This window comes from Pyrgilauda ruficollis, unplaced genomic scaffold, assembly GCF_017590135.1.
Source record: "Pyrgilauda ruficollis isolate IOZ18807 unplaced genomic scaffold, ASM1759013v1 scaffold30, whole genome shotgun sequence".
NCBI lineage: Eukaryota > Metazoa > Chordata > Aves > Passeriformes > Passeridae > Pyrgilauda > Pyrgilauda ruficollis.
The window spans coordinates 160915-187332 of record NW_024524378.1 but is presented as its reverse complement, the minus strand read 5'-3'; the positions used below and the strand labels follow the sequence as shown (position 1 = coordinate 187332).

The 26418-nt window shown below is 37.5% G+C and overlaps 1 protein-coding gene across 4 annotated transcripts; it reads left to right on the top strand.

The window, feature by feature from the left end:
• The first annotated feature begins 1 nt into the window (after position 1).
• On the top strand, positions 2–26418 carry LOC121356839 (serine/threonine-protein kinase Sgk3). Of its 4 annotated transcripts, XM_041473663.1 has the most exons (16): positions 2–138; positions 4905–4988; positions 6888–6960; positions 9786–9861; positions 15536–15623; positions 17533–17582; positions 18630–18687; positions 19418–19501; positions 19598–19729; positions 21015–21127; positions 21338–21374; positions 21487–21573; positions 22327–22422; positions 23273–23428; positions 24470–24559; positions 25016–26418. In XM_041473663.1, the coding sequence occupies exons 1-16, from the start codon at positions 61–63 to the stop codon at positions 25184–25186; spliced, it is 1473 nt and encodes a 490-aa protein (XP_041329597.1). In that variant the 5' UTR covers positions 2–60; the 3' UTR covers positions 25187–26418. The 4 variants fall into 4 exon arrangements, with proteins under 4 accessions (XP_041329597.1, XP_041329598.1, XP_041329599.1 ...); XM_041473664.1 differs by lacking the exons at positions 15536–15623; positions 17533–17582; XM_041473665.1 differs by lacking the exons at positions 2–138; positions 9786–9861 and having other exon boundaries at positions 4923–4988.

Genomic DNA, 26418 nt, shown 5'->3' with positions numbered 1-26418 from the left:
CCTCCTGATTGCAGCACCCAGAGCAGGGTCCTGTAACGAATTTGTCCCAAGAAACGTACAATGGATCTCAAAGAGAGCTGCCCAAGCGTTAGCATTCCCAGCTCTGATGAACACAGAGAGAAGAAAAAGAGATTTACTGTAAGTATGTAAGAGAGTAAGCACTGTGAGCAAAGGCATAGGCTATTGGTGCCTAGCAGTGCTGCTTTCTTTTCTTCTGCTACTAAGCTTCGTATTATTTTCAATAGGTTTATGGAAATCAGTTTCCTTGCTCTTGTGAGCACTGGCCATAGTCCACTGTGAAAAGTTGTGAATATTTTACAGTGTTTACCTGTGTTGCTTTCTGCAAGAAGAACTTGCCTTTACAAATTTCTGCTGATTTTTCCACAAAATAGCTTCATTTGCTTGTATAAAATATTTAAGTATCCAAGTACAGGGAAAATATTCTGATACCATTTTTGGCATTCTACATGATTTTTCATGAAAACATCTATTTTGTAAAGGGCTAAAGTGTGAATTTGGTTCTTTGTGGGGGTTATTTGTTTGTTTTAACATCCATTCTTTCACAGATATCCTACTATACTATTGTAAATTTTTTGTGTAAAATGGAAAAAAAATTATAAACCATTAAATTTTTTCAAAACCTTTTTTCTGTCTTCCTTCCTGTTTCTGATTCTAATGCTTATGAGTTTTTTCCTATCCTGTTCCCATTTCCACTTCTTGTCATTTCTCTCCCTCTTTCTTTACCTTTTAGTTTGACTTTCTGGTTGTGAAGTCTTCCTATTGTGAGGGAAATTCTTTGCATTGCATACTGAAAAATAAAGTAGTGTGGTATGGATTTTTGTTTGGCTTCTATATAACCCTAAATGACAAGATCAAACTACTTCTTTAGAAGGCTCAAACTGTTTCGTTGCTCTTGTGCAACTTCCTGTAAGATTTTTTTTCATTGAGTGAGTTAGTCACTCTTCAGATGAGGAATGCAAACACTGTGGAAACAATATGGAGTTGCTGTCTGAAGAATACAACAAAACAATGTTTTACTAGGAGTTACGTTGTCTCCTTTTCCTCTTCACTTCCCTTTTTTGGAGAAGAACAGTGCTCTTTGATTCTACAAGTGTGTCAAGATGTAGCTGGGGGAAGGAGTGTGCCAGTAAAGGGAACTTAAAACAAAAGAGAACTTTACTAATTCCTTAAACCTCTGCATTCATGTGGAACTAAGGTGAGCAGGAAAACCTTTGTGAAAGTCTAAACTTGAGCAGAACAGTTCTGTTTTGTTGCCTCAGTGCTGGCAGTTCTGCAGTTAAAATATGCCAGCATGGTACATTGAGCATGTACTGATGTTGTGGTGTCCAGGTCATTTTACCTGAAGGTCTGTGAGACAGCCTGGGCAGTGTAAGGCCACTTTTTTTGGGTGTGCCCTTGAAAAAGCAGTATGAAACATCAGAAATGGGGGGCAGAAAGAGGAGGGGGGAAAGAATCCAGCCTAGATTACGCTGTGCAGGGGTACACTTTGTCCTCCTGTCTTCTGCTTTCTGTGCCAGGGAGCAATTAGCAGCTTGACAAGAAGTGCTTTCACAACCAAGCTTTCGAATATTATCACATATATTTTAGGATTTGGTAACAGAAGTGAGGGTCATAGTAAACTTCATGGTAGAAACTGTGAATTCCAGCATGTGTCAGTGCTGTTACGGTGTCCCCTGTTCTGTGGCTGTGTGTAATGACAGGATCCCATCAGTACTTTGACAGGGAGTGAGGAAGGGGTACAGGGGGAAGCAGCTCTTAGCAAATTTGTGGTAGGTGTAACTGTCTCTTTTGATGGCCACACTAATGCCATTTCTGTAGAGAGCAGTAAGAAGGGTTTTCACCTGGGGTGAAAAGAAAGGTCAGAGTGATAAAGGCTAGGAAAGATTTCAGGTGACTGTATAGATTGTGTAGTCTTCACCTTGCCATTGCTCACAGTGTGTCACTGCTGCTTCTGAGACTCTTCTAGAATCTTACTGGTCTGAATAGAAACTTTTTTTCAGCTCAAACCTTTTGATGGCTCACTTAATGCTGGCATGGAAACAAGACAAGTGTGTGCATCTTAGCTTTTGCTAGCTCTACTTTTTCTCCTCACTTGATAAAGCATTTTTAAAAACAATCATGTCTCTGAGCAGGCATCATTCTCATAATTAGGTGAGCTTTTCAGTTTTGTCTCTGAAAGTGAACTTCTCATACCTCCTGAACATTTTCATGACCTTTTATTGAAATATTTTATTTGGTTTTGTTAAATACTGCATACTTTTGATATATTTAATACCAATTTTTTTTTTCCTTTTTTCAAATGATTAGATGTTTGCATTTTTTTTGGTTCTGGCAGGGAACTTCTTTTGCTCCCATTTAATTCATGGCAACCAGGTTCTATGTAAATCCACATTAGTTCGCTGTCCCTCATTTTTCTGAAGGTTCAGCATTCACTTTCTCTATAAAAGGAGTAAAGTATTTCCTTGTTTTGGACCATATATAGCCTATATTAATTGCTTTCTGTCCTTGCTGCATATTAGGTCATTCTTTTGCCTGTTTTGACAAATAGCTTTGTTTTGGTTTCTCACTTTTATCCCTATGCTGTTTGATGTCTGAGGCTTAATTTTCTCTTCTGACCTGTTCCCATCTCCCTTTACACCCAGATCATATTCAGGCTTATTAAAAAATCTCTTTCAAGGGTGCTGTTTGTCTGATTAAATCTGAAAACTAGACAAAGTGATGTATAATATTAATCCCCAGCCCTGTGGAAATTGGGGGTTGGGTTTTTTCTGTTTGTTGACAATAAATAATTTCCTTACTTTCTCAATGATTGCTCTGTCAAAATGAGAAAACAGCCTACCTTTTAATTTTTCTTTGTTTAATAAAAATCAAGCATTTAATCCAGGAGCATGAGCTACCACAGAGTTGAAGGCTTTTAATTTCAGTGACTTCTTATGTGAAGAAATCCTACTGCATCCAGAAATAGCTGGATCCTGTCCTGTCTGTATCTAGGAAGACATTTTATGGTGTTATTTTCAGGAATTCTGTTTATTTTTCTGCCTTTTTATTTTTCTCAAAGCTTTGTGGTTTTTACCCACATACTATGAGGTGTGATGCATCATATCTATGTTTAAGGAGTTTTCTAAAACCAAATTAGGATTAGGAATAATTAGACTTGAAAAGGTTATTACCTAAGCAAGTCTACATTCCTCCCCCCCACCTTTCTAGAAATAAGCATTGCACGTCTCTAATCATTACATAGGTGTAGCTGAGAGTAGTAAGACAGCCCTGACATGCCATGGCTTTAGGTTTTACCACATTCTTAGTGCATATTGTGTGTTTTCTTACCGCTCTGTGTGTCCATAACTGTTGGACTTGCAGCTGTTCCTTGGGGTTGGGGTGTGCAAGAGCTTAGTGGTGTGAACTGGATGAGCTCTTAGGGATTTTTTATGTTGTCTTGTGTAAAAAATGTCGATTGTGTCATTGTTCTACAGCTACTCTGAGAACAAAACTGTTTAAATTTAGCAGTTGCCAAGGAGGTGGATATCATCTCGTATCCTGAGTTATGCCTGCCTGTGCACTCTGCTGTCTGTGCTTCTGCCCAGCTACCTTGGTCCTCAAGTGTGTTGGCATTGATGTGCTGTGCAGTCATGGGGAGCAGGGGTGTTTTCTGTTTGAGCATTGGTTGCAGGATTTGATTGCTGTATAAGCGATCACAAGGACAGTACTTAAGTTTTGCAGCTAAAGCTTTTGCTGCCTACAGCATAGGGAGGCTCTAGAAGGGGAGTGGGTAGGTTTTATGCTAACACTTGCTTAGCAGTATGAGGCAAAGTGGATTTTCTTAGAAGGTCTCATCAGCATTCTGCTGGATGCTTCCATGCAGCTTCCTGTGCTCCCCAGGGCTGGGGACTGAGAACAGCTTGTGTGAGCAGTTAACACAGCCTGGCTGCAGCCCTCAGGCTGAGGAACCATGGTGGTGGCTGCCACTTCCACTGCGGGTGTTAGAGAGAGAGCCAGGGTGCTTTTGCCGGGCACAAGGGAGACTGGGGCATTGGTCCAGTAGTCTGCATTGGGAATTAGCAGAGCTCTGCACCCATTTCCTTGCTGTGCCCATCCTCTTCCCTGAAGGAATAGCTGAGCTCCTTCTGGAAGTATAAGAAAGTAGAGAAGTGAAGACAGCTAATTGCCTGAGAGACAGGAGAAGCCTGCTGGACACACAGCTGCCAACCAGGTTTATGAATCCAGGGACTGACAATCTGTCTAGTTGCTGAAGTCCTCTGTAAGGTGGCATTTGAAAGGCCTGAAGTGTGCAGCAGGTTCCAGCTATAGCTCCCTTCATAGTAGTGTGTTGTGTTCTACAGGCTGTATTTCTGCCACAGCACCACTTCCTCCTCCCTGAACAATTGTGCTATCAGCCAGGATTCTTCTGTATTCAGGGTGTTCAAATGAACAGTTATCTTCATACCTTCCATATGTACTTTCTCTTTAGGTTTTGGTGAAGGCAGTCTTCAGTATTTTTAAATGCTTTGCTTCTTTAATATTTGTCTTTATTATGGATTATTGAGTTGTTAACAAATTTCATATTAAATTTTAATAGACTACTATCTGATGGCCAGGTGTTCTTTTTGGATATTAACTGATTTATGAAACTCCTCTAAATCAATTGTGGTGTTAGTTTTCGCTTACCTGTTATTTAAAAAATTTTCTGCAAAGTACCAGATTCTTTCAGTTGTTCTTTTAATCATTTCTGTTGATGTCTGTGTGACTTAGCTATAAGAAATACATGGTTCAATAAGTGCACTTACACAATAAATTTAACAACCTGCCCTTACTTTCACCAAGAGATTAAACCTGAGAAGTTTTACTAAGCTTTGTGGGCAATAACACTGTCCTTGTTCCTACAGGTTTACAAAGTGTTGGTCTCTGTTGGCAGAAATGAGTGGTTTGTCTTTCGACGGTATGCGGAGTTTGATAAACTCTACAATACGGTAAGCAAAAAGCAAGCTATGAAATCATGCCAGAACAGCAGCGTAATGCTTGCAGTGTTATGGTTTGAGTTAATCCTCTCTTGAGGAGTTTGAGTCAACATTTAATAACCATAGGAGTCTAATTAAAGAAGATGATGGAGTGGGTTTTTCAAACTTCAGTTTGTTTGAATTTCAGACTCAAAATCCACTTATTTGTCACGGTTTTTATAGTTCCTTGGGATCATAGCTTAATGAATCTTCCAGCTTAGTTGTTGTCAAAACATAAAAAATGTACTTTTGTTCATGGGAAAAAACCCTGCAAAACATCTAGATAGACATGTTCCTCCTAAGCATGTGTTTTTCTTTGAAGTACTGAAAGCAATGAACAAATCCTTGTTTCTTAGTAGAAACTTTGTAGTCAGTCGTTGGTGGCAGTTCATACCTGCAGTTTCACAGCAGGCGTGATTTTTTGTGCAAAAAAATGTGGTCAGTGTTCCAAAAAAATAGCCCACTTTAGCAACTGAGTATGGATTTCTTGGGTTTGTTGCTAGAAGAGGGTTTTGCTGTTTTTATGTAGTGGGCAAGTGGGGTAAATACTTGTTCAGATGTGAGTATGAGTTTTGTGTGCTGTGTCCATACTTTCCTCCAGTTCTTCATGTTTAGAGACCATAATTTTTGCTTTAACAAAAGAGGAAATAATTCCCCTCTGATTCCCATACTAAAATATTACCAGCTGCTTATTTGTGCCTTCCCTTCCACTGTCTCTCTGGAAAGCAGTCAAGCCTTCTCTCTTCTGCCTCCCTGTGCATGGATTTGCATGTGGCAGTGGTCTTCAAACACTGGCTGTGAGCTTGGAAATGTCTGAGCTGAAATGCCCCTGGATACCCCATGCTGTGCTTTGCCTGCGTCTTGCAGGAATAAACCTGTAAGGGATGTGAAAACAGAAAATCCTCCTTTCAGAGGGAGTGTTGGTGATCCTTTTCCTTTGCCGCGTTCTCTTGCAATTAGAATTGGCCTTGCCCTGCTGAAGTTTGTTCAGCCTTGGTCTCTCTAACATGGGAAGAGATGAGGTCCTGGGCAAGCATAACCAGGAGGACGTTGACTGCAGTTTCTGTTCAGAAATTCATACAATATATACACCAAAAAGAGCTTGTGCTGCTAACTGAAAGAAATACTGGCGTTGCTAAGGGAAGAATTGCCAGCTAATGTATTAGAAAACTACTCTCTTAAAAGGGATGAGACTAAGATTGCTCTTCTGGAGCACTTGAAGGGGAAGTAAATGTTGTCGAGGCTTGGTGCCAGGTTTGGGATTCTTTAAAAATATATTATTCACTGTTGTTGTGTACGGTCTTCTGGTCAGTTTATCAAGTGTAATAATAATTAAATTATCAAGTGCAGGATCCTAAAATAGACTGTTCATCTGCTTGTAATTTTGATGTAAGGGTAGACCACCTGTGATTTCTAAAGCTTAAAGAATGTAATTTGGACAAAACCCAGATGCCTGTATCCCCTGTATCCCCTGTATCCCATCCTCATGCATACAGTCCTGTGCAAGCAAGCAAATAAAAGAAAAACAAACCCAAAGAGATAAAGAATTGGTGGAGGAAGGAAGAAAAAGAAAAACAACACTGAAATTTGGTTTTATAACCTGGGGCAAATAATTTTGCACTGTTGCTCTAGTAGTCTGTAAAATGAAGTTGAGATGGCCTTTGAATTTATATGTCTATTGCAAACTAAACGAGTACAGATTGTTCTGGGTATGTTTTTTTCCCCATGGTATGAGCAGAGGAAATGGCATAGTGGAGCTGAATTACTAATAATCAGGTGTTCAAACTGTTCATCAGAAAACAAACAAAATGCAATTATTTCTAGGTACTTTAATGTCTAAGCACAATCCAATTTTATGTGTTTTGTTTTCAGCTAAAGAAGCAATTTCCCACCATGAACCTGAAGATTCCAGCTAAAAGAATATTTGGAGATAATTTTGATCCTGGTATGTCATCATCTTGTTTTTCATTTTGTCAGTTTCTTTATATGAAAATTGATCTATTCCAGCCTACAAGAAGCTGTCGTATACGAGTTTTGCAGCGGTCCTCAAAACAGTGACTAAACCAAAGTTTAGTCATGCTTCAGTCAAGAGCAGGAACTAGCGTGGGTAGGTGTTTTACCTTGTGATAGTGAACGAAGCATTGCTTGGTCGCCCAGTGCCTCTCTTGCACTGAAGGCTGTAGCTCCTCCCAGCCCTCCCATATTCAGGATTCTCATTCTGAACTGTCAGATGGGATCTCTCTCCTATAAAAGCAAAAGCCAAACCCCAAACTCTTCCTAAACATTATGCGTAGTCCATTTTGAACTTTCTTTGTGTTACATGCCTCACAGCCATCTCTGAAAAATGAAATAACTCAAGGATTTATCTTTGAGGACTTGTGACCTCTCTGTATCTGAATGTGCTTCCTTGTACAGTTCTGGTGAAAAGGAACTTCTTCTGTAAGTGGAACAGCAACAGGAAGCGTGTCTGATGTGAACGTGTTGTGCTCCACTTACCAGTGATGGGTGGCCATTTAGCTTGCTCTGTACACAGTGAAATACTAATGAAAGTCACTTGAAAATTCCCTTGAAGTAACCTGGGTGGCACCACGGATTAATTAACAAAAAGGCAAATGGGAAGGCCAGGCCACTGCTTTGTGTGTTTGTACTATTCATTCAAGCCATTTTTACTTCAGGCTTTTCCTGCTGCTCTTGGACCCCTCCCGCCCTCCCCTGGCTTGCTGACGTGGTCAGACTGCAGTTTCATCTCCTCCTGCACCTGTTTCAATTGTTCATTTTCTCCTTTGCTGAGGAACAAATCGATCCAAAGCTGTTGAGCTCTTAGGATGTGTATGTTTGGGGTTTTTAAAGTTCTGACAAACAAACCTAGTTTTTGGCAGTTGCAGTTAATCATCTGGATCCTGATGTGAAATACTGTTTTATTTTTCATTAGAATAATCAAATACAAGTATCCAAGTTCTGATGTTCTCTTCTGATAAAGTTGTAAATGATTGCCAAAAGTTCTACATGTATTTTGTCTACAGGGACTTTTTGTTTAGTTCTGGTTCCTTTTCTCTGACCCTGGGATTCTCAGAGCTGGCTGAAGACCAGAGAATGCCATGCAGTCTGGTTTGCCGTACAGGCAAATACGCAGGTGGATTTCTTGGAGCCAAATTTAGGAAACTGGAGTTTTAACAGGGAAAAAAACCTCAACTAAAACTTTATTAAAATTATATATGTAAAACAAAGTCCTCAAACTTGTTTTAAATTTCCGTGAACTACACTGAAATCCTTGAAGCATGAGAAACCAAATAGTTCTCAAGATGTTTCTTGCTGGGAGGCAGGGTGGAGATGGAGCCATGATGCTTATGTAAATAATTCTTTTTCTTAACACTGATTTATTGAAGCTTTGATGTAATGTTTCTGCTGGCTCCTGAAACAAGCTACATATTTTACAAGTGCTGAAAAGATATTTTACTTCTATAATCTATCCATGGGTATGCAGCATTGTACTATTGCATTGAAATGCAGCAGAGTGAGAGCTTTACATCCTTTTACCCAAAACTGCCAAAAATACTGTCATTTAATTTGCCATTTAAATGCTCCAATTTTATTGGCACTTAAGTTATTCTAAGATTAATCTTGTTTTAACTCGAAGAAAAAGGAACAGAAATCAGCCACAATATAGAACCTGAAAATTTCAGATGTTACAGGTGTTTTATGTTCACCAGCATGGATAGCCCTGTAGGCTTAGAGTGACTGATGACACTGTCCATCTGCCACACTGAAACTGCTGATGTTGTTCACTCCCATAATATAATATCTGTATGCAAATTTACCTTTATGTTAGATGTCAGTAATTTGGGATTATTAAATACCCTAGGAAGGGTTCAGGGATCATATCCCTGAAACAATACGGACATTTTTCTTAGTATTGTAGGTACAGCTGTTAATTAGAATTTAATTTTAATTAAAAATTTTAATAATTGCCCGTATTCTGAATATGACAGTCATTGAAATGCTTTAAAAGTTAGTGCTAGAATTAAATATTCCTTCTTCCATACAAATTATTGTTGATACAAGTAATGAAAGATAGGATTGTTCCATTTTATGCTTTATTTTATGTTAGAACTCTATTTCTAATCTAAATCCTTTCTGTGTCTTTCCGTGTTGCTACAGAATAGCTACATGTCTTAAGCTTTAGACAAGGGAAGGGATTCTGAGGATTATCTTTTTTTAATGTTGGAGATGATGTCCAAAATCTAAAGGAAAGTATTTTATTTTGTTATCTTCAATGGCTTTATCTGAGTGCCTGTTGGCAGGATGAATTGTGCAATTTTCCCCCTGCCATACATATAATATGGAAATATGCTGCTTGGTGGGACTGTTCATGTAAAAACTTGACTTGTGCAACTGATGTCAGGTTTTGCCTGTGGCTTCTTGGGGTTTTTGTTTCTGTGGAATCAGGTGCTGAGGGGCTCACCCGTGCAGCGAAGGCTGCGCGGGTTAGCCCCCTGTGGTTACACACTGTTCTTGAAGGACAGGGTGGCTCTTCTAATCCACCTGGCTTTCAACATTTTTAAGTAGTGTTACAGAGGCACTGAAATTTATTCTCTCAGCTCAGTTCAATGTTTAAAGCTTGCAGTTTTCATATATAGAACCAATCCTGTTCTAAATCAGTCATGGGCCAGTCTCCTTTTAACTGCTGTTTTAAATCCTAAAAAACCTGAATGAGAAAATAAGTCTTTTTCTCAAGCTGACTGATGATTCTAATAAATCTGTTTTTTCCAGATTTTATTAAACAGAGAAGAGCAGGACTGAATGAATTCATTCAAAATTTAGTTAGACAGCCAGAGCTATGCAACCAGTAAGTAGTTTCATTTCTGTTTTATAAGGGCTGTTGAAAAGACATGAGATGAAAAGATATGTTAAATACAAAATTGCAAATTAGGTTTTAACCAGAAAATGTATTTTACCTGTTCAGAGCTCTTCAGTAGAAAAAAAACCAACTTTATATGGCCATCCATTCAAGAAAAATCTACAGACTGAAGAGTATAGAAGTGTTTTTGTTTTCTGAAAACCAACCTACAAATCAATTTGCAGGCAATTAACTGATTTTAATTCCAGGGGTGCAGAGTAAACTGTTGCTGTGCTGGGCAGGTGTTTGTTTTGCCAGTGGCTGTACTGTTTGAGGGCCCTGCTGTCACTTGCTGCTGTGTGGCTGGCAGTCAGTCACTGCCTGCATCCTTTTTTTGTTAAGAGCAGTTCATGTGTGCTCCAGAACTTGTTTAAAGCACGATAACCAAGTGGCTTAACTGGCTTGCTGAGATGATTTGGGATAACCAAGCTGAGCTGCCTAAAGGAAATGATGGATAAGTTTGTACCTAAACTCTTCCCTGCAGAACTGCAGGTGTGTTCACCACTACCAGTGGGGAATGGGAGGTGGTGTTAGGACAGATTTAGCTCCAGTTAAATCTGGAGCAGCACTTTGTGAACTCACTGCTGGGCGAGCAGGCACCTTCTTTCAGTCCAAAGCTGTAATCAGTTTCAACTAAATCCATGCAGCTTTCTAGGTTGCTTGAACTGGTAAAACGGTAAAGCTCTATGCTTAGCTTTAGTGTTGAGTAAATGTCTTTAATAAAAATGTTTTGTTTAATTAGCCTATTTGTACAGCCTGTGAAATTGCCCATTTCCCAGAGGAAAAAAGTAACTCTAACAGAATATCACTGCAGTTCACAGCGTGCAGTCAGATTTTCTTTTTTCACAACAAATGAATTATTTAATGTCCTATCAACCTGAAATATAATAAATACTTCCTTCCCTTTCTAGAAAAATAAAAATAGGAGCATTTTATATATACTTCTTTTGATGAGTGAAAAAAAATTTGTAACAAAGTCTTTTACGGAAGGATACCTTTCCACCAGAACAAATACTATGAGATTTGTGTTCATAGCACTATTCTTTGGGAAATAATAAAAAAGCACTTTAATATAACAAATTATTGAAAACCAATCTCTTTTGTTTCATTGGGAAAGGATACTCGTTTATTTAGGCCAATCTCCTCCTCTGGTTCTCAGCATATCCAATTACCAAATATTTTTGTTTCAAAACATACAATATTTGTTCTCCAGAGGTAAAATGGTGCTTTTTTTTTTTTTTGCTTTGGACAGCATAAAATGGTGTGCTTAAAAAAAAAAAATTCATCAAACCTCAAATCTACCTGCCTCCTTAAATTTTTGTGGGCTTTTAAAGTTGTTTTGCGTTTGAATGTAACTGTAGAAAAACCAATGTTCTTTAATATGGCACTTAGCTTTCCTGATCCTTTAAACTGACTTAAACCAGGGTTAAGACATAGGCCTGATAGTGTTTGGTGCTGGTGAAAGTGTTTTCAATAATAAGCTTATTAAACAGAGTTCTACAATAAAAACAATAAATGTAGACCAAAGTTTGTCTTACAAGACAGTCAGTTCTCCTCTGTTCTCCTATACCCCAGCCTTAAAGAAATATTGAATTAAGCAGGAGAAAAGGCATTTAATCCACAGTTTAGTGCAAAAACATTTAATTTTGTTGTAATTTCTGTGTTGTTTCTCTTTTAATCACGGCAAGGTGATTGTTGTTCTGAAGTTAGCTTTTCCTTTTTGCAGTGTTGCATTGCAACAAATCATATTAATAATTATGTAATCTGTCACCTTTTCTGTTGTGCCAGTGAATGTTATAGAAAAAATACCAAATCTTTGATCTTGGTGCTTGGAATTTTTTGTAAAATCTGATGGAAGCTACTCAAGGGATATCTGGTGACTGAGTCTTCAGAGATAGTCCATCCTTACTTTCTTAGTTTTGCTTTGATGTGCTAATTAAATTTGAAACTAGGTCAAAAAACTTACGTAAAGTTAGTGATGTGCAAGGAAGACTTAGTGGGTTGTGTATTCTCACAGAACCATTTGGAAGAAATCCACTTTCCACTGCATCTGTTAAGCATTAAAACCAATATCAGCATGTCATATATTTTAAGTCCTGCGTAGGAGAATTGTTTCACTAAAAGCTTAAGGATGATTCAAGGTAAGGCACCTGAACATCTGAAGTGAAAAGCACAACTGTCAGATTCAGTGTGTCCAAGATGGTAATATTTACATTATTATTTGAAACATGCAGCACTGTTTCATTTTCCATTTTCCACTGTTCTTATTTTCCATTTCCAAAAGTGGATTTTTTTCTTGAGTCTGGCACATTTCTTGACTATTGTATCAAAGCCAGACCTTTTTGCTCAATGAAAAATCCAAGAAGAACCTAAGGTGTATTAGAGTGCTTAGAGAGAGACCCTGTGACAGTTTTTCCTGCAGTCACTGTCAAGTGGAATAGAGGGTGAGATCACTGGCTTAGTCCAAATTGTGAGTTAGGTGGACGAGCTTCAAGCTGCATTTCCCCAGTAAACTTACTGTGATAGACAGCTTGCTCTCACAGGTAGACTGCAGGTATTCCAAGAAAAGATAGGGGTAGATAGGGCAGAAGGGATAAAGGTCTGATAATGTGTCCCTCTTGCTGACTGCTGTCCTTAAAGGAGCTGGGAGTTTGTTCCTGTGAGCCTCCCTAAAACACCACACAACTCCTGAAAGTGGGCTGCTCGCCCCCTCAGATGTAGGCCTTCACTGAAGTATTAATGCATTTAATGGCTGTCTGTCAGAACATGTCCAAAGAAAACCTGTTTGAAAAACTGTATAATAGAGGATGCATTAAAGATGTAATGCAGTTCTTTTTAAATAGTCCAAAGTAGCTCCTTAATGAGAATGAGAACATTTGCATAACACTTGAAGAATTCAAGGATGACAATACTCTGCAACCTGTGGGGAAATGAGTTATCCATTCTCTAAGTGAGAGGCAGGGTTTGAATGTGTTCCTTAGAAGAAAATCAGTCACAGGATTTTTCTGATTTCAAAATCTGATGAATATAAAAGTGAATGTGAAACCCCTGAATTGTAGAATCTTGCAGTTCATGCTGGGGAAAGCAAACCTTGCACTATATTATTGTCCTCTTTTAAAGTGTTACTGTGCTTTACTGTATTAGGGCTTTTTGAACCTTTGCTTTCTGTAAGAAAGATATTAGTGGTTTACTTTTTAAGAAAATGTGGTAAGAAGAGGGAGGAGCTGGACACTATTATTTAAATAAAGCATGTCTTAAATGTTAAGTTTCTGTCACTGGCTATTAATTTTACCATTTTGCTTCAAAATTTGTGTGACCTTTTGGGTTTGTTCATATTTCTCTGTGCATCCAAAATTTTTGTGTGGTATTATATTGTTTTTTGCAGAAAGACTAATGCAGAATGACTATTATGTAAGCAACAGTATTAAGCAGAGCTTGACACTCTTTTGTGTATTTCAGAGATAATCCACAAAATAAATTTATTCAGTCAATCATAAAAATACAGACAAACCCAGCTTTTGCTGGTAGTATATGCACAATGTATACTGAGTATCCCTTTTTAAGTGGTTTTCTCAACCCTTTTAATTTCATAGGTGAGGTTATTTTAGGAATAGTTTCCGTGTATTCTTAAATACATTGAGTTAATCCATGTGAGTTAATACAGCATAGAAGTCATATAAATCTGTAGAGCATTTTGCATAACATGCTGCAATCTTGCCTAAGAAATTGGTACATAAAACTTTTTATTTTTAGTCAGTAGTTCTTTGCAGTGCTTTTAAAATTGCAGATGTGAACAGTGTAACATCAGTCATCTACGATCCTGGCGATTGTGGAGTGTGGGATACCCTGCAACTGTACAGCAGCCTTTTCCTGTGAATTGATATTTTTATGTTTTTCCTGCTGTGAATTCAGTCATGAACAAAGTTACTATAGTAACTATTTGAAATGTATTACAACATGCTCTGTTTAATCAGCCAGTTGTCCAGAATAAATAATGCTGAAAGTAATTAAGTTCTGTTTCTGTTTTTCTGTCTAGTGAAAAGCATTAACCATAACTTTTTATTCTTGATTTTATCATATCCAAACGTTCTGAAACTTAAATTGTTGCATCATTACCCAGTATTACTACAATATTCAAACCACTGTGATTTTTGTCTTCCTGGCCTCAGGATACAAGACAGATGCTGAAATAGATCAGAATTTGGAGTTCATATAAAATGGGAAGTATTAAACTGAAATAATGGTGGGAAATTATGTGAACAGTATTGTTGCTGTGCTTTAAACCTGAAAGGTTGAAGGTAACTGAAATGTATTTCAAATAGGACTTAGGAATACAGAATGTAAGTGATGAAGACTGGGAATCTCAGATAGCCTAGGATATGAGGTAGGCTCAGTAGTGCTGACAGGAAATTACAGGAGCTGGAGAAGTGTCAGAAACAGCTCATCTCTTACTTCTGATCCTCACTGGTCAGAGATGTGGAAGGTGAATGGATTGAAAATAGGGAGTACATTTGTTTCTTACTTAAAATTACCCTATTTTATATATTCTAGGGACAGATTAAAAGAGCAGCTCCATAGTAAGCTAGTGCTTTTCTTGTACTGAATGGCTCTTGTGGAGTTTCCTATCAGTGACTGCCCTGAGTCCTTGTCAAACAACTTTGTCTCTGAAATGTAGGAAAGCCTTTTAGTGAACTGAAGGAACTGATTCAGATCATCTCTTGAAGTGGTTTATACAGGATACAGACAATACCCATCTTTTTAGGAATTCATTTTTCCTCAGTTGTATTACATTATCCTTTACTTGCACTGTGCTGTGGTTCAGAAAGATGTTACATTCTTTTGATCTGTTGGACAAGCCTTTCTTCCTGTAAGAAGAAATTCTTGGAATTCTCTTACTTTCCCACCTTTCTCTCAGTCCTTTTCCCCCAGCCCCACCAAGACAGAGCTTGAAACTGCTGTTAGAAGATAAAATGCATCTCCTTAGGTACTGTGGGAAGCCTGTTGCTAATTCCTGAAGCATTTGTGTCCTGCAGCTGAATGAAAGGATTTATTAACACTGTTTTGATAGTGTCTTGTAATCAGAAGGAATTCTGATTACAAGATCACTTATCTTCTGCTTTAAAGTGAATGGGGAGAGGAACATTACTGCTGTGTATCTCTTGGAACACGTGTCTTCCCTTCGGATACAGATGATGTATTTTATTCCCTATTGTATCGGACAATTCAATTAATTTTAGAAAACAAAAATTTTAACTCTTTCATTTTTGGGAAGAAAGTTGGATTTTTGGTGGCTGCTAGCCAGTTAGAATTCATGCTTTCTTCTGATAATTATCTTTAAATGCAGTTCTGCAGGGCTTCCTTCTGAAGTCTTCATATACATATACTTTAACATGTCAGGTTTTTGCAAGTGAAAAGTTTGTGCTGTATAACACACTTGGCTGTTGAATTATGTTGCTGTAAAAGAAAGTATTGCTTGTACACAGTTCTTAATTACCAGAACTTAAATATAAAACTTTGTGATAAGTAACTTCTCTGTATGCTGCTGTTCAGTCCTATGCTCTTTGTTTATGGCTGAAAATCATGCAGATTATTGGTGTGCTAATGAAGTTAACTGTGTTTCTAGCCCAGATGTCAGAGCATTTCTTCAGATGGATAACCCAAAACACCAGTTAGATCCATCTGAAGATGAAGATGAAAGGAGCAGTCGGAAGGTAATAAAACAGAAGTAGAACAGTCTTCTAAATTTTAGCTACTTGAGGGCAATCTTCATAGGTATATTATTTACTGAAAATTACTGGTACATTTTGCAATAAATCCCCTCCCTGTTCTTTTGAACAACACAGTTCCACTGTGGGCTGTAAGCTATTTTTCTGTCAGGTGTGAACTGCAGAGAGGAGTAAAAGTGATTGCTGGCTTTGCCTTGCTTATTTCCCCCCTTGCTATATGGGTATGGGTTAAAGAAACACAACTTTAGTCATAGCTTAGCTGCCAGAGTTTTTGCAGTGTGTTCAAAAGCTCTTTCTAAGAACATCTGGCAAGGAGCAGGGGAGATTGAATGTTTAATTGTCTTTTTGTTTGCTTGTGCATTCTTCTTTTTTAAAGATGGGGAGAAATAGAATTCTCTCAGGGGAAAAAATGCAGTCTTTCTAAAATTCACTTAGGAGGAAGGATGGATTTGATTTCATTTCACATATAACACTGTGTGAGGTCTGAAGTTTCTTTTGTCAAAAAAGCTACTATATAGCTGGATGTATTCTCTGAAAAATAGTTTGCAGCCTTCAGAAACAGTGCTGTTTGAGAGAAGGAGTATTTCTAGGAAGGTAGAAGTGCCATATTAAGCTTGTCTTCTCTATTACTTACTATTTGGCACAAAGATGTGATATTAGTACTTCTTTTCTTATTCAGCCCTTCTTAAAGATGTAAGAGTTGTTTCAGTTTGTGTGTGATCCATGGGAGATTTAGTGTGTTCTGAAAGTTTCATTTTAAAGTCACTAGTTTAAGATACCGGTTTCCTTCTCCTTTGAAAGGTATTTTAAGTAATGTGGAATGATATAAACCATCTCTGGAAAATTAATGATGTGTCATACCACAACAAGTTCCAAAAACAGAGCTACTGCATAATGGCCTGGTCCCCATATTTTTGGTGGAAAATTCACCTTATGGCTGCTGTAAATGATGAAGCCAAACAACAAGAAACAAAAAACCAAAAAAACAAAACAAAAAAAAACAAACAAACAAACAAACAAAAAAAAAGTCTTTTTTTACAGTAGCTCTTTCAAAACTGTCCAGTACCACTGGCTCATTTCAGTGAGTAGTGGCATCCAGTGCTGCTGCTGTCAGACCATTTTCCACTTCTGGAGTACTGTTTTGTGCTGCCTGGCAGCCTGTCCCCCAGTAACTTGTATTTGAGTGCAGTTTATTCTTCTCTAATAAATTCCAGAATCACAATGAGAGTACAAATACCGCTTTTCTAAATCAAAAATAAAATTGAGAAAATCACCTAAATGACAGTGGTTTCCTCTGCTCCCCGTAATTTACAAATTCTACCTGGGTGTGTACCAGTAAGATTCATGGAATTCCAGGAATTGAGTTGTTTAACCTTTAATGTCAGGATAGAAAAGGTTGGTAATGTTTTTCTTGGGGTTGGAAGAATGTTCACTTCCATGTTTTTAAAAGCGCTGTGTCTTTCATTAATTACTCTTATATAAACAGTGTGGCTTAAAAATTTTGTATTAGTAAGATCTTGAAGAATTTGGAATAAAAGATAGAAAATATGTTCATGAAGCAAGCACAGAAAGGGTTAAGTTCTGAATGAGGAACAAGTTGTTTGTTGAAATACTCTTCAGTTTTTATTTCTGATCTTTTCCTCTCTGAATGAACACAGATATTTTATTACCTTCATCTTGGAACAGGATGTGTGTAGAAAGAATTTGTGACAAGGTGATGATGGCCAGGTATTTCAGTTCCCAATCTAGATGTTAGATCTCTTTAAAACTCTAATGTAACAAGTGTAAAAGTATGGATTGAGCAGATCAGTAGAGTATTTTGAAATTAGTATTGGTTGAAAGATAAGAGAGAAGAAAAAGTATTACAAGTAAACCTTTTTGTTTCTCCCAACAGTTAAACTCTACCTCACAGAATATCAACCTGGGACCATCTGGAAATCCTCAGTAGGTTCCAATTAAATTGAATTTCATGTAATTCAATTTAATGTAAATTTAAAACTTAATTAAATGGGATTAAAATTAATTTTAAAGCCTGAAAAGTTAGACTGACCTGGGGAGTGGTCCCACAGCTTCTGAAAACAAGTTTGGTTTATTGCATGCCAGAGGAGCAGCTTGCCTTGTTGGTGCTACAACCCAGTTGCTGCAGTGGTAACGTGTGTCTCTGTTTGGTGTCTTCTGCAGAGTTTCTGTTCTCAGTTCTGTGTGAATCTGCTTTTCTCCTCTAGGAGAGGACTGCTATTTTGGTTTTGCTTTCCTCACAGATTTTTTCTGAGCTAGCAGAAGGAAGTGGTTAATAGATTGCAGTAAGAAATTAAATACAAGAGTCCTTCCCTTCGGGGGCAATAAATAGAGAGGTGTATGGTGATGTAACTTGTTTTGCAATTTGAAAATACGGATAATTGTTTTGCTGACAGAATTGTATTCAGGAAAGAGTAAGGGAATCCTGGGAAAAACTGAAAGGAGTGGTGATGTGGGAAATGGAAAAACTGAGAGTGAATTCATGCAAACACCAAGAAGAGGCAGGTGTTAGGACCTCCTTCCTCTTACTGAAATTTAAAACAAGGGATGATTGGAGGGAAGAATGGAACAAATAAGAGGGAATAGATAACAAATTTGGTCCTTCCTTTCCTTATGTAAGCTTTAGAATCCATTTGGACTGCTGGAAATGAGCTCCAGTAGACGTCATGGGGAAATGGAGACTTAAAAATTACAAAAAAATAGACCATGGAGAATGAAACAATGGTCTTGCTTCTCCTTTACATCATAAGGTTAAACTTAGTAAATAAAATAAACCCAGAGGATGCAACTTGAACGCTTTCCCTAGAGGAAAATGGAATTGCAGAATGAAGAGGAGTTGTGTCTGAGGACAGGTCTGCAGAAGCAGTGCTGGGTGGAGCAAAGAAAAGGAGGGTCCTACAGTACACTGGTGTACAGCTATAAGGCTTGTAATTTCTGCCCAGATGACCTGTCTCTTTCCTAAATATCTTTCAGTGCTAAACCAACAGACTTTGATTTCCTGAAAGTTATTGGGAAAGGCAGCTTTGGCAAGGTGAGCTTTTATTCCTGTGTCTTATGGTGGTGCAAGGGTGCTCGCTGGTTTCTCGCACACAGTGACTGGAGACTTGGCCAGAGGTTCCAGAAGTGGTGTTGCCCTGGGGTGGCCCATAAACTGTTCTGTTGGATCCTCATTGCTGCTGATTTGTGGCCCTGCCGTTTTTTTTCCCTGCTGCTGCTGTTGGCTGCCTCAGCCACTTGTTGGGACTAACAAAAGGGAGATTTTCCCTTTCTCGTTCCATGCAGTTGGGATCCTCTGTTTCCCCCAGGGAGGAAGGGAGGTACCCCTATGCTTGTGCAGCAGCTGGAGTACAAATCGTGCTTTTCCTCTTGTTGGCAGGGACTATTTTGTGAGACTTAAGTATTGATATTTTACAAAGATGCCAAGGAGAATCCTTTTTCGTGTTGTTACTTTTCATTCAATTATCTTTACAATTTATCCCCAAAAAAAAGCTGAAATTAATCTTGATAGAGATTTAGCAGGTCATGGAAAACAAATGTTATAATTCAATCTTTCATGATACCACTGTTGGATAAGTTTTTACTGAACTGTAAGCTCACTCTCTTAGCAGTTACATTGTTGACTGAATGTATGAAAAGCAAAGAAACTGTATTGTGAAAAAAATAGCATGAACCCCTTCCAGTTAGACCAAAACGATAAAATATTATCCATAGTATGTGAACTGCAATAATCAGATTTCTTCCTTTTCTTTTGAATTGCACAGGTTCTTCTTGCAAAACGAAAACTGGATGGGAAATACTATGCTGTCAAAGTGTTGCAGAAAAAAATTGTTCTCAATAGGAAAGAGGTTAAGAGAAATGGTCTTTTTTCCACCCACCTCCCTTGTTTTTTCCTTAATTACAAAATCATTCCTGTTTACTTATTGATCTCTTACTTCTTGCAGCAAAAACATATTATGGCTGAACGTAATGTGCTTTTGAAAAATGTGAAACATCCATTTTTGGTTGGACTACATTACTCATTCCAAACAACAGAAAAGCTTTACTTTGTCCTGGATTTTGTTAATGGAGGAGAGGTATGTGGTGGTTTTGTTTGCATTGTAGTCTGTCTATTCGGCTAATTCTAGGTGGGAGGAGTGAAGTGATCCTTTACAATGGGCTGTGATCCACATTCTCCCATTTTTGAAAATTCTGTTGTTATCTGCTGTTGCTATAGACCTCTGTGTCTGTTTGGACCTTGTTCCTGTTCTTATTGACAACTTCAATCGAAATTTATTCATGCTTGTCAGATACAAATACTGTATTTTAGAGTTATATAAAATTACTTTAATTACAAATTAATCTTATGTTTACATTTTTCACCATGGAACACTGGCTTCCTCTTGCATGTGCATTAACTGAGATGCTGATATTTTAAAAGGGAAAGAAAGGAAACTGACAGCTGAATTTATTATATTGTGTCAGAGTTAGAACAAGATGGGCATTTCTCTTGTCTAATGTACCTTACTTAGACTGTATTTTCAAAATCCTGGTTTGCTCTGAATTGTGGTCAGAACTTAGTTTTGCATTGTTTCAGGCAAACTAAAATACAGTTCAAAGCAGCTTTCAAATTTGAATGGAAAGCTTGGAAAGCTGGGGTGGCTTTTTGTTTTTCCTGAATTTTGTAGGCAGAAACCAGAAAATTTCATTTTTCTTAAAATCTTTACAAGTGAGTGTGTACTATAGTTGAATGTGTATGTTTGTGATTTAATCTTTGTCTAGACTTCTGTATCTGCTCAAATTATTTGCAGTCAGACAATTCTCTGTAGTAGAGACAACTGGTGGATCAGCTTGGAATATACATCTCACACAGTGATCTACATCTAGGTTATTTCAGAATACAATTCTATAAATGATTATGCAAATCTTTGAATACACACATTTTCAGAAATGAAAGATGACTTATTTGACACCAGGTTATGTATTCTCCTTGGAGGCAATCTTGCATTATTTAGTCTTACCAGCTTCTATTCCCAGCTTAGTGATTTACTCTTGCTGCTTTTGACTAGTCCTGGTTTTAAGGGAATGTGTTTGAGTTACCTATCCATCTGAGCCACAAAAAAGAAGCAGGGAAGAGAGTAAAGTAATGACTATGCCATGCAGAAAAAACAATTCTATTTCATGGTGTTTTAAAACAAACAAAAAAAACCAAAAACAAACAAAAAAAAAAAAAAAAAAAAACAAAAAAAAAACCAACCAAACAAACAAACATAATAGGGATTTAAAACCAGAAAAGGTTACTCTTCACTGTAAAATTACATGTTATTAACCTGACTTGTTTTGTCTGTGTAACATTTTTATTTCCTATTTGCATATTTACAGCTGTTCTTTCACTTACAAAGAGAACGTTCCTTTCCTGAGCACAGAGCCAGATTTTATGCTGCTGAAATAGCCAGTGCACTGGGCTACTTACACTCCATAAATATAGTCTACAGGTAAGTTTCTGAAAGGTATACGTGTCCTGCAGAAAATCAAAATAGGGCAAATTACCGAATAAAAAAACTCTACAAGAAATCATCTTACAGGAAACTGAACATAACACTTTCATCAAAACTTGAAGCTTTCAGCTGAAGAATAATAAAACCCCTTGCCTCTGAAGCACTTGTGACTGCTGTTTTGATTTACTACCTTTTCTTTTTTAATAGGGATTTAAAACCAGAAAACATTCTCCTAGATTCACTAGTAAGTATGCAAAATTATTTCTGTTTTCTGTGTTCTCTCACAAAATTGACACTTCTGTGTATTCACAGGTTGAGCATGGTCTCTTTTTAACTTATCACTCTTTCTTAAACAGGGTCATGTTGTCTTGACAGACTTTGGACTTTGTAAAGAAGGGATTGCAACTTCTGATACCACTGCAACTTTCTGTGGGACCCCAGAAGTATGTTGACAGCTTTCATGGGCTTTTTATCATTAATTAATGACTGTTGAGCGCTATTAATTTTTGTGTAACTGAAAGGTCAGATACTGTCTTTTATACTCCTGGGAGGTTTGCATTCTTTAAACAAGATGAAACCAACTCAAAGACAAGCTCCCTACACATCTGTTCATTGTTCTTCTTCCTAATATGCAGTGTCTACTGCTTGCTAACCACATGGCCATAACTCATCTCTTCCTTCCTCTGTTTTTCCAGCCTTTTTGAAATGCTGTTTTCTCCTAACTGCTGGGTAGACACAGGACTCTTAGCTTATGTAACAGCTGCTACAGATTTTTCAGTATGAATCTACTCTACCATATCCTGCCATTGATTCTTAGTAAGTTTATAGGGAATACCTGTGCCTCAATCAAACCATTGCGTATGCACAAAACTTTGAACTTGCTGACTGAGTTATTGAACTCTGTTGTCTTTTTACTGGGAAAACTGCACTGGAAAACATAGAATGTGGAAGGCTTGAACACATATGAGGGATTCACCACAGAGGATTAGAAACTTTGGTAATTTGATAAACATACTTTAAATTACAGGAAAGACCTTTGAATGCAGTGAAAGATGGGTGAGATGTAGTGTTCAGCTGAAACATTTGATTCTTACGAAGCAACTTTTCTTGAAAGTGTTTACTGTGAAGTGACTAAACCGTAGGTTTTATCCATGCTAGCCTCATTCTCTAAAGAACTTCTTTTTTGTTCATTTCAGTATCTTGCACCAGAAGTCATTAAAAAGCAGCCCTATGACAACACAGTAGACTGGTGGTGCCTTGGTGCAGTTCTTTATGAAATGCTTTATGGGCTGGTATGTACCTGATATGTAAAGTTTGTTTTCCTCCCCTCTCCCCTTTTATTTGAAGTAAACTTTGAGTGTTGTTAAAGATGTTAACTTTTTCATAATATTGGAATACTCCATTTAAGCAGATTAACAGATTGTCTTGTACTTACATAGAGCTTGTTTTTCTCTTTTGGATTTTGCATTGCCTCCTGGTATCTGACAGTTCATGGAAAAGCAAAATCGGAGAAATCAGCAAAATCAGTAGTCATCATTTTGAAGGACTGTGAGAGTAAACTGAATCAACAGTGATAATACACAAAAAAACCCAAAACGGCTTATAAGTAAAATTTTGTCAAATATTGCAATAAATCAAATGAAAAATACTTTTTTTTTTTTTTTTACTTAGGTATCCCAGGTTTTCTCCTAGCTTTTGACAGCATTAGAACAAAAAAATCTTGTTATGCTTCTTCTAGTCATATGTAATTACTCCAGTAAGAATCTGTTCTTCTGGTTTTCTGGTTTTCTTGAGTTCTAAGGATCCCCGTAGGACCTTAAATAGGGAGATGAATTTGTTTTCACATTCTCAGGTTCTTTTCAGGCAAGTTCAGTGGGAGCTTTGAAGCTGGATGGCATCTATGGCTACTTATTAGTGTGAGAACACTAATAGGAGTAGAGGAGGCGGGTGGTGGGAAGTTATCAAGTGTAAAGTTCTGGCAGTGGTGATGACTGAATTAGAAATTAGCAGTGCATAAAAAGGAGATTTCTGCTTCACTGCTAGCAATCTTGCACGTCTTACAGAATCATTTACTGATCATACATAACATATGAAACAACATTGCATGTGGCTTCAAATTCATGTAGAACTTTTATTTTTTAGCCTCCTTTTTACTGCCGTGATGTTGCTGAGATGTACGATAATATTCTTCATAAGCCCCTGGTTTTGCGCCCAGGAATCAGTCTTACAGCCTGGTCTATCCTGGAAGAACTTTTGGAGAAAGATCGGCAAAGCAGACTTGGAGCAAAGGAGGACTTTGTAAGTGATGTCCTAATTTATCAAGTCCTATTTCACCAGAGACTCACCTACTTAATGTGCACAGCACAGGATTCATAGTTGGAGATAGAACTGCATTCCTGCATCTGTCTCCATTTTCCTCTTTTTTATTTCTTCAGTAAAGACACCAGTGGGGTCTATCCCTGGAAGTTCCTGGGGATAAGAGAGCAATGATTGTTGTGGGGTATTTTGAGCTTGGTTGCTGTTGTACCTGCCAGCAAAGGAAAAACACTTGCTGGTGTAGCAGTCACTAAGGTGCACAGAAGTAGGTTTCACCATTCATAGTGAAACTGGGAAATAATCAAAAGAAAAGGCTGTCATGTGGTAATACTAATGATTTGGAAACCAGTCTTCAGGTAAAGAGGAACACAAGTTCCATGCAAACAGGCAGCTTTTTTTTTTAGCTTTAAAATTATGGCAGACATTTTTCCAGTGTAGCAACAAAACTTATGTTCACAAAAAGTTGATGTGAGAAAGTTACAGGTGTCTTCAGAACTGTGCGATGAGGAATGATCTAGCGGATGTACTCCATCCAGTAGGGGTGGGATCTTTGTAGTCTGCTTTGCAGTCCTTATGTTAGTCTGTGGACCTTGTAACTGAGCAAGATGCAAGGATTTATCATAGCTGTTTGCTGCTTCTTGAATAGTAAGTATATTGCAGAGCTGTTGAAGTAGCTGCTTCTCAGACAGTGATATGCTTTACAAAAACTAACAAAACTTTAAGGCAGGAACAGATATTAACAGAAGACATTCTTGCTCTGGGGTAGACTTCAGGTCTGCTGATTTTAGGGCTTAAAAGCAGAAAGCATGATTTTAGAAGGAAAACCATTTTTAGAGGCAGTCTCAAATTTTAATTGTTGTTTTTACTGACTACAACTTTTATTGCAAAGTAAATTGTGAATAAACAAACTGATAAGGACATGCACATAAGAACTTCTCTGTGTACATGTAGTATGCAGTAATGTTTACTACGATGCACAGGATGGAGTTATGAAATATCTAAAATCTTTATTGTTTGCTACAGCTTGAAATCCAAAAGCACCCGTTCTTCGAATCTCTCAGCTGGACTGATCTTCTTCAGAAGAAGATTCCGCCACCATTTAATCCTAATGTGGTAGGTGCCTGGGGAGTGGCGATGGTGTTAGTGTTTGCATCTCAGATCATACATCACTGAATATTCTGAGTTGAAAGGGACCCACAAGGATCATCAAGACCAGCTTTTAAGTGAATGCCCCATATGGGGACTGGATCCATAAACTTGGTGCTCCTAGCACCATGCTCTAACCAACTGAGCTAATCTCCCTGAGAGACTTTTTTCATATTTTTTTAGGTTTATCAGGTCATTAAGAATGTAGGATTTGGTCAAAACTCCAACCTCAATAAAAAAAACCCCAACCTCTTAATACCTATTTTCAGAGATGGAGTGAAGTACCTCCTTAAATTTCTTTGCTTAAATAGAATATAACAAGAAAATAGATAGCCTTGAGAGTTAAATTTGGAATCTCTAGGACAAGCACAAGTTTAAAACACTGTATTAATTTGATGACTGACAGATCTTTCTGTTTTCTAGGTTGGACCAGACGATATTGGGAATTTTGATGCAGTGTTCACAGAAGAAATGGTCCCATACTCAGTTTGTGTTTCTTCTGACTACAACATTGTTAATGCCAGTGTCCTAGAGGCAGATGATGCATTTGTGGGATTTTCTTACGCACCACCCTCTGAAGATGGGTTTTCCTAGGGACTTAGAAGCCAAGAGTGGTTTGGAAGTCTTGGGTTGAACTGAAATGTTAGGGTTATGGACACATTCCAAAATAGCGTAAATAGTGCCTCGTCTTGTATGTAGGTTTGAAACCTATGAACAAACTTTCTCTGCTGTATAGGAAGAATTTGGGCATTTTGGATGGCTTTCTTTGGGGTTTGAACTGTTTGTTCCTGCTGCAGAAAATATTTTTTAAAACCTTTAAAAAGCATTCTCTATGTATTTTTTAAGCAAAAACACTGACTGTTCTCCTCAATCCCTTTGAGTTTACATTCATACCTATCTAATTTGGCTGGCACAAACAGCAGCAAATTTAGTAAATTTATAAATGCTTTTGTACTTATTTACAGTGACTTTGTGCTTGAATTGTAACTATGCAAATTGTCTTTTGTATATCCTGGTTTAAAAAAAGTTAAATGTTTTCCCTGTTACCAGTTTGGAGTATGTGTTAATTTACCTGTCAGCACTTAAATGATACATGTTGAGGACCAAGATTCTTAAAGGACTTCTGCAGAACAAAAACTTGGTCACATAAAACTGGATTGTTGCTCTTGTACTTGCTGAAGTACCTATTGACTCAACTGGATTATCTGAGGTATGGGCGATTACTCAAAGCAAGGACAGAACAAATTAACTGGATTGATTTGATAACATTACTTATTACATGTTCTACTTTTCTTTCTTCCCTGAGCTAAGTATGTCTATACTTCAACTACATTAAAAATATTTTTGGTTAAAGCTCTGCTTCTCCAAAGATCTAATATGCAATAATCATGGTTACTTTAAAAGTAAGTCAATTAGCTTTGACATTTTGGGGGTGGGTGGTGAGATGATCATGCCAAATATTAGGGATTTTTCTCACAGATTGGTAGTTTAAAACACTTTTATGTTCCAAATTGATTGTATTTCAATGCTCATAGCTACTTGTCTTTGTGTTTCAGTTTGCACCATTTTAAAATCTTCACTTGATATTGGGGGGAAAATGTAAATTACACTGATGATTTTTAAAAATGTGAAAAGCTATTGTATTTCTCCTAACATACACTTGTATGGACAAACATAATTCTGAACAATTTCTGTTTAAGGAAATTTTTTTTAAACAATGCAAAAATTGACTGCAGTTACAGTGTATAAAAGGCATATAATGGTAGTAGTTTTATTATATATATTACTTGTAAATAACAACTTATTTTTGTCTGTTACTCCAAAAA

Excerpts from the sequence above, each read along its gene's own strand:
- LOC121356839 (XM_041473663.1), top strand. The coding sequence starts at position 61 with ATGGATCTCAAAGAGAGCTGCCCAAGCGTTAGCATTCCCAGCTCTGAT. Across the intron at positions 21,128-21,337 it reads TCCATAAATATAGTCTACAG|GGATTTAAAACCAGAAAACA; the intron begins GTAAGTTTCTGA and ends CTTTTTTAATAG. Across the intron at positions 21,375-21,486 it reads ACATTCTCCTAGATTCACTA|GGTCATGTTGTCTTGACAGA; the intron begins GTAAGTATGCAA and ends TTTCTTAAACAG.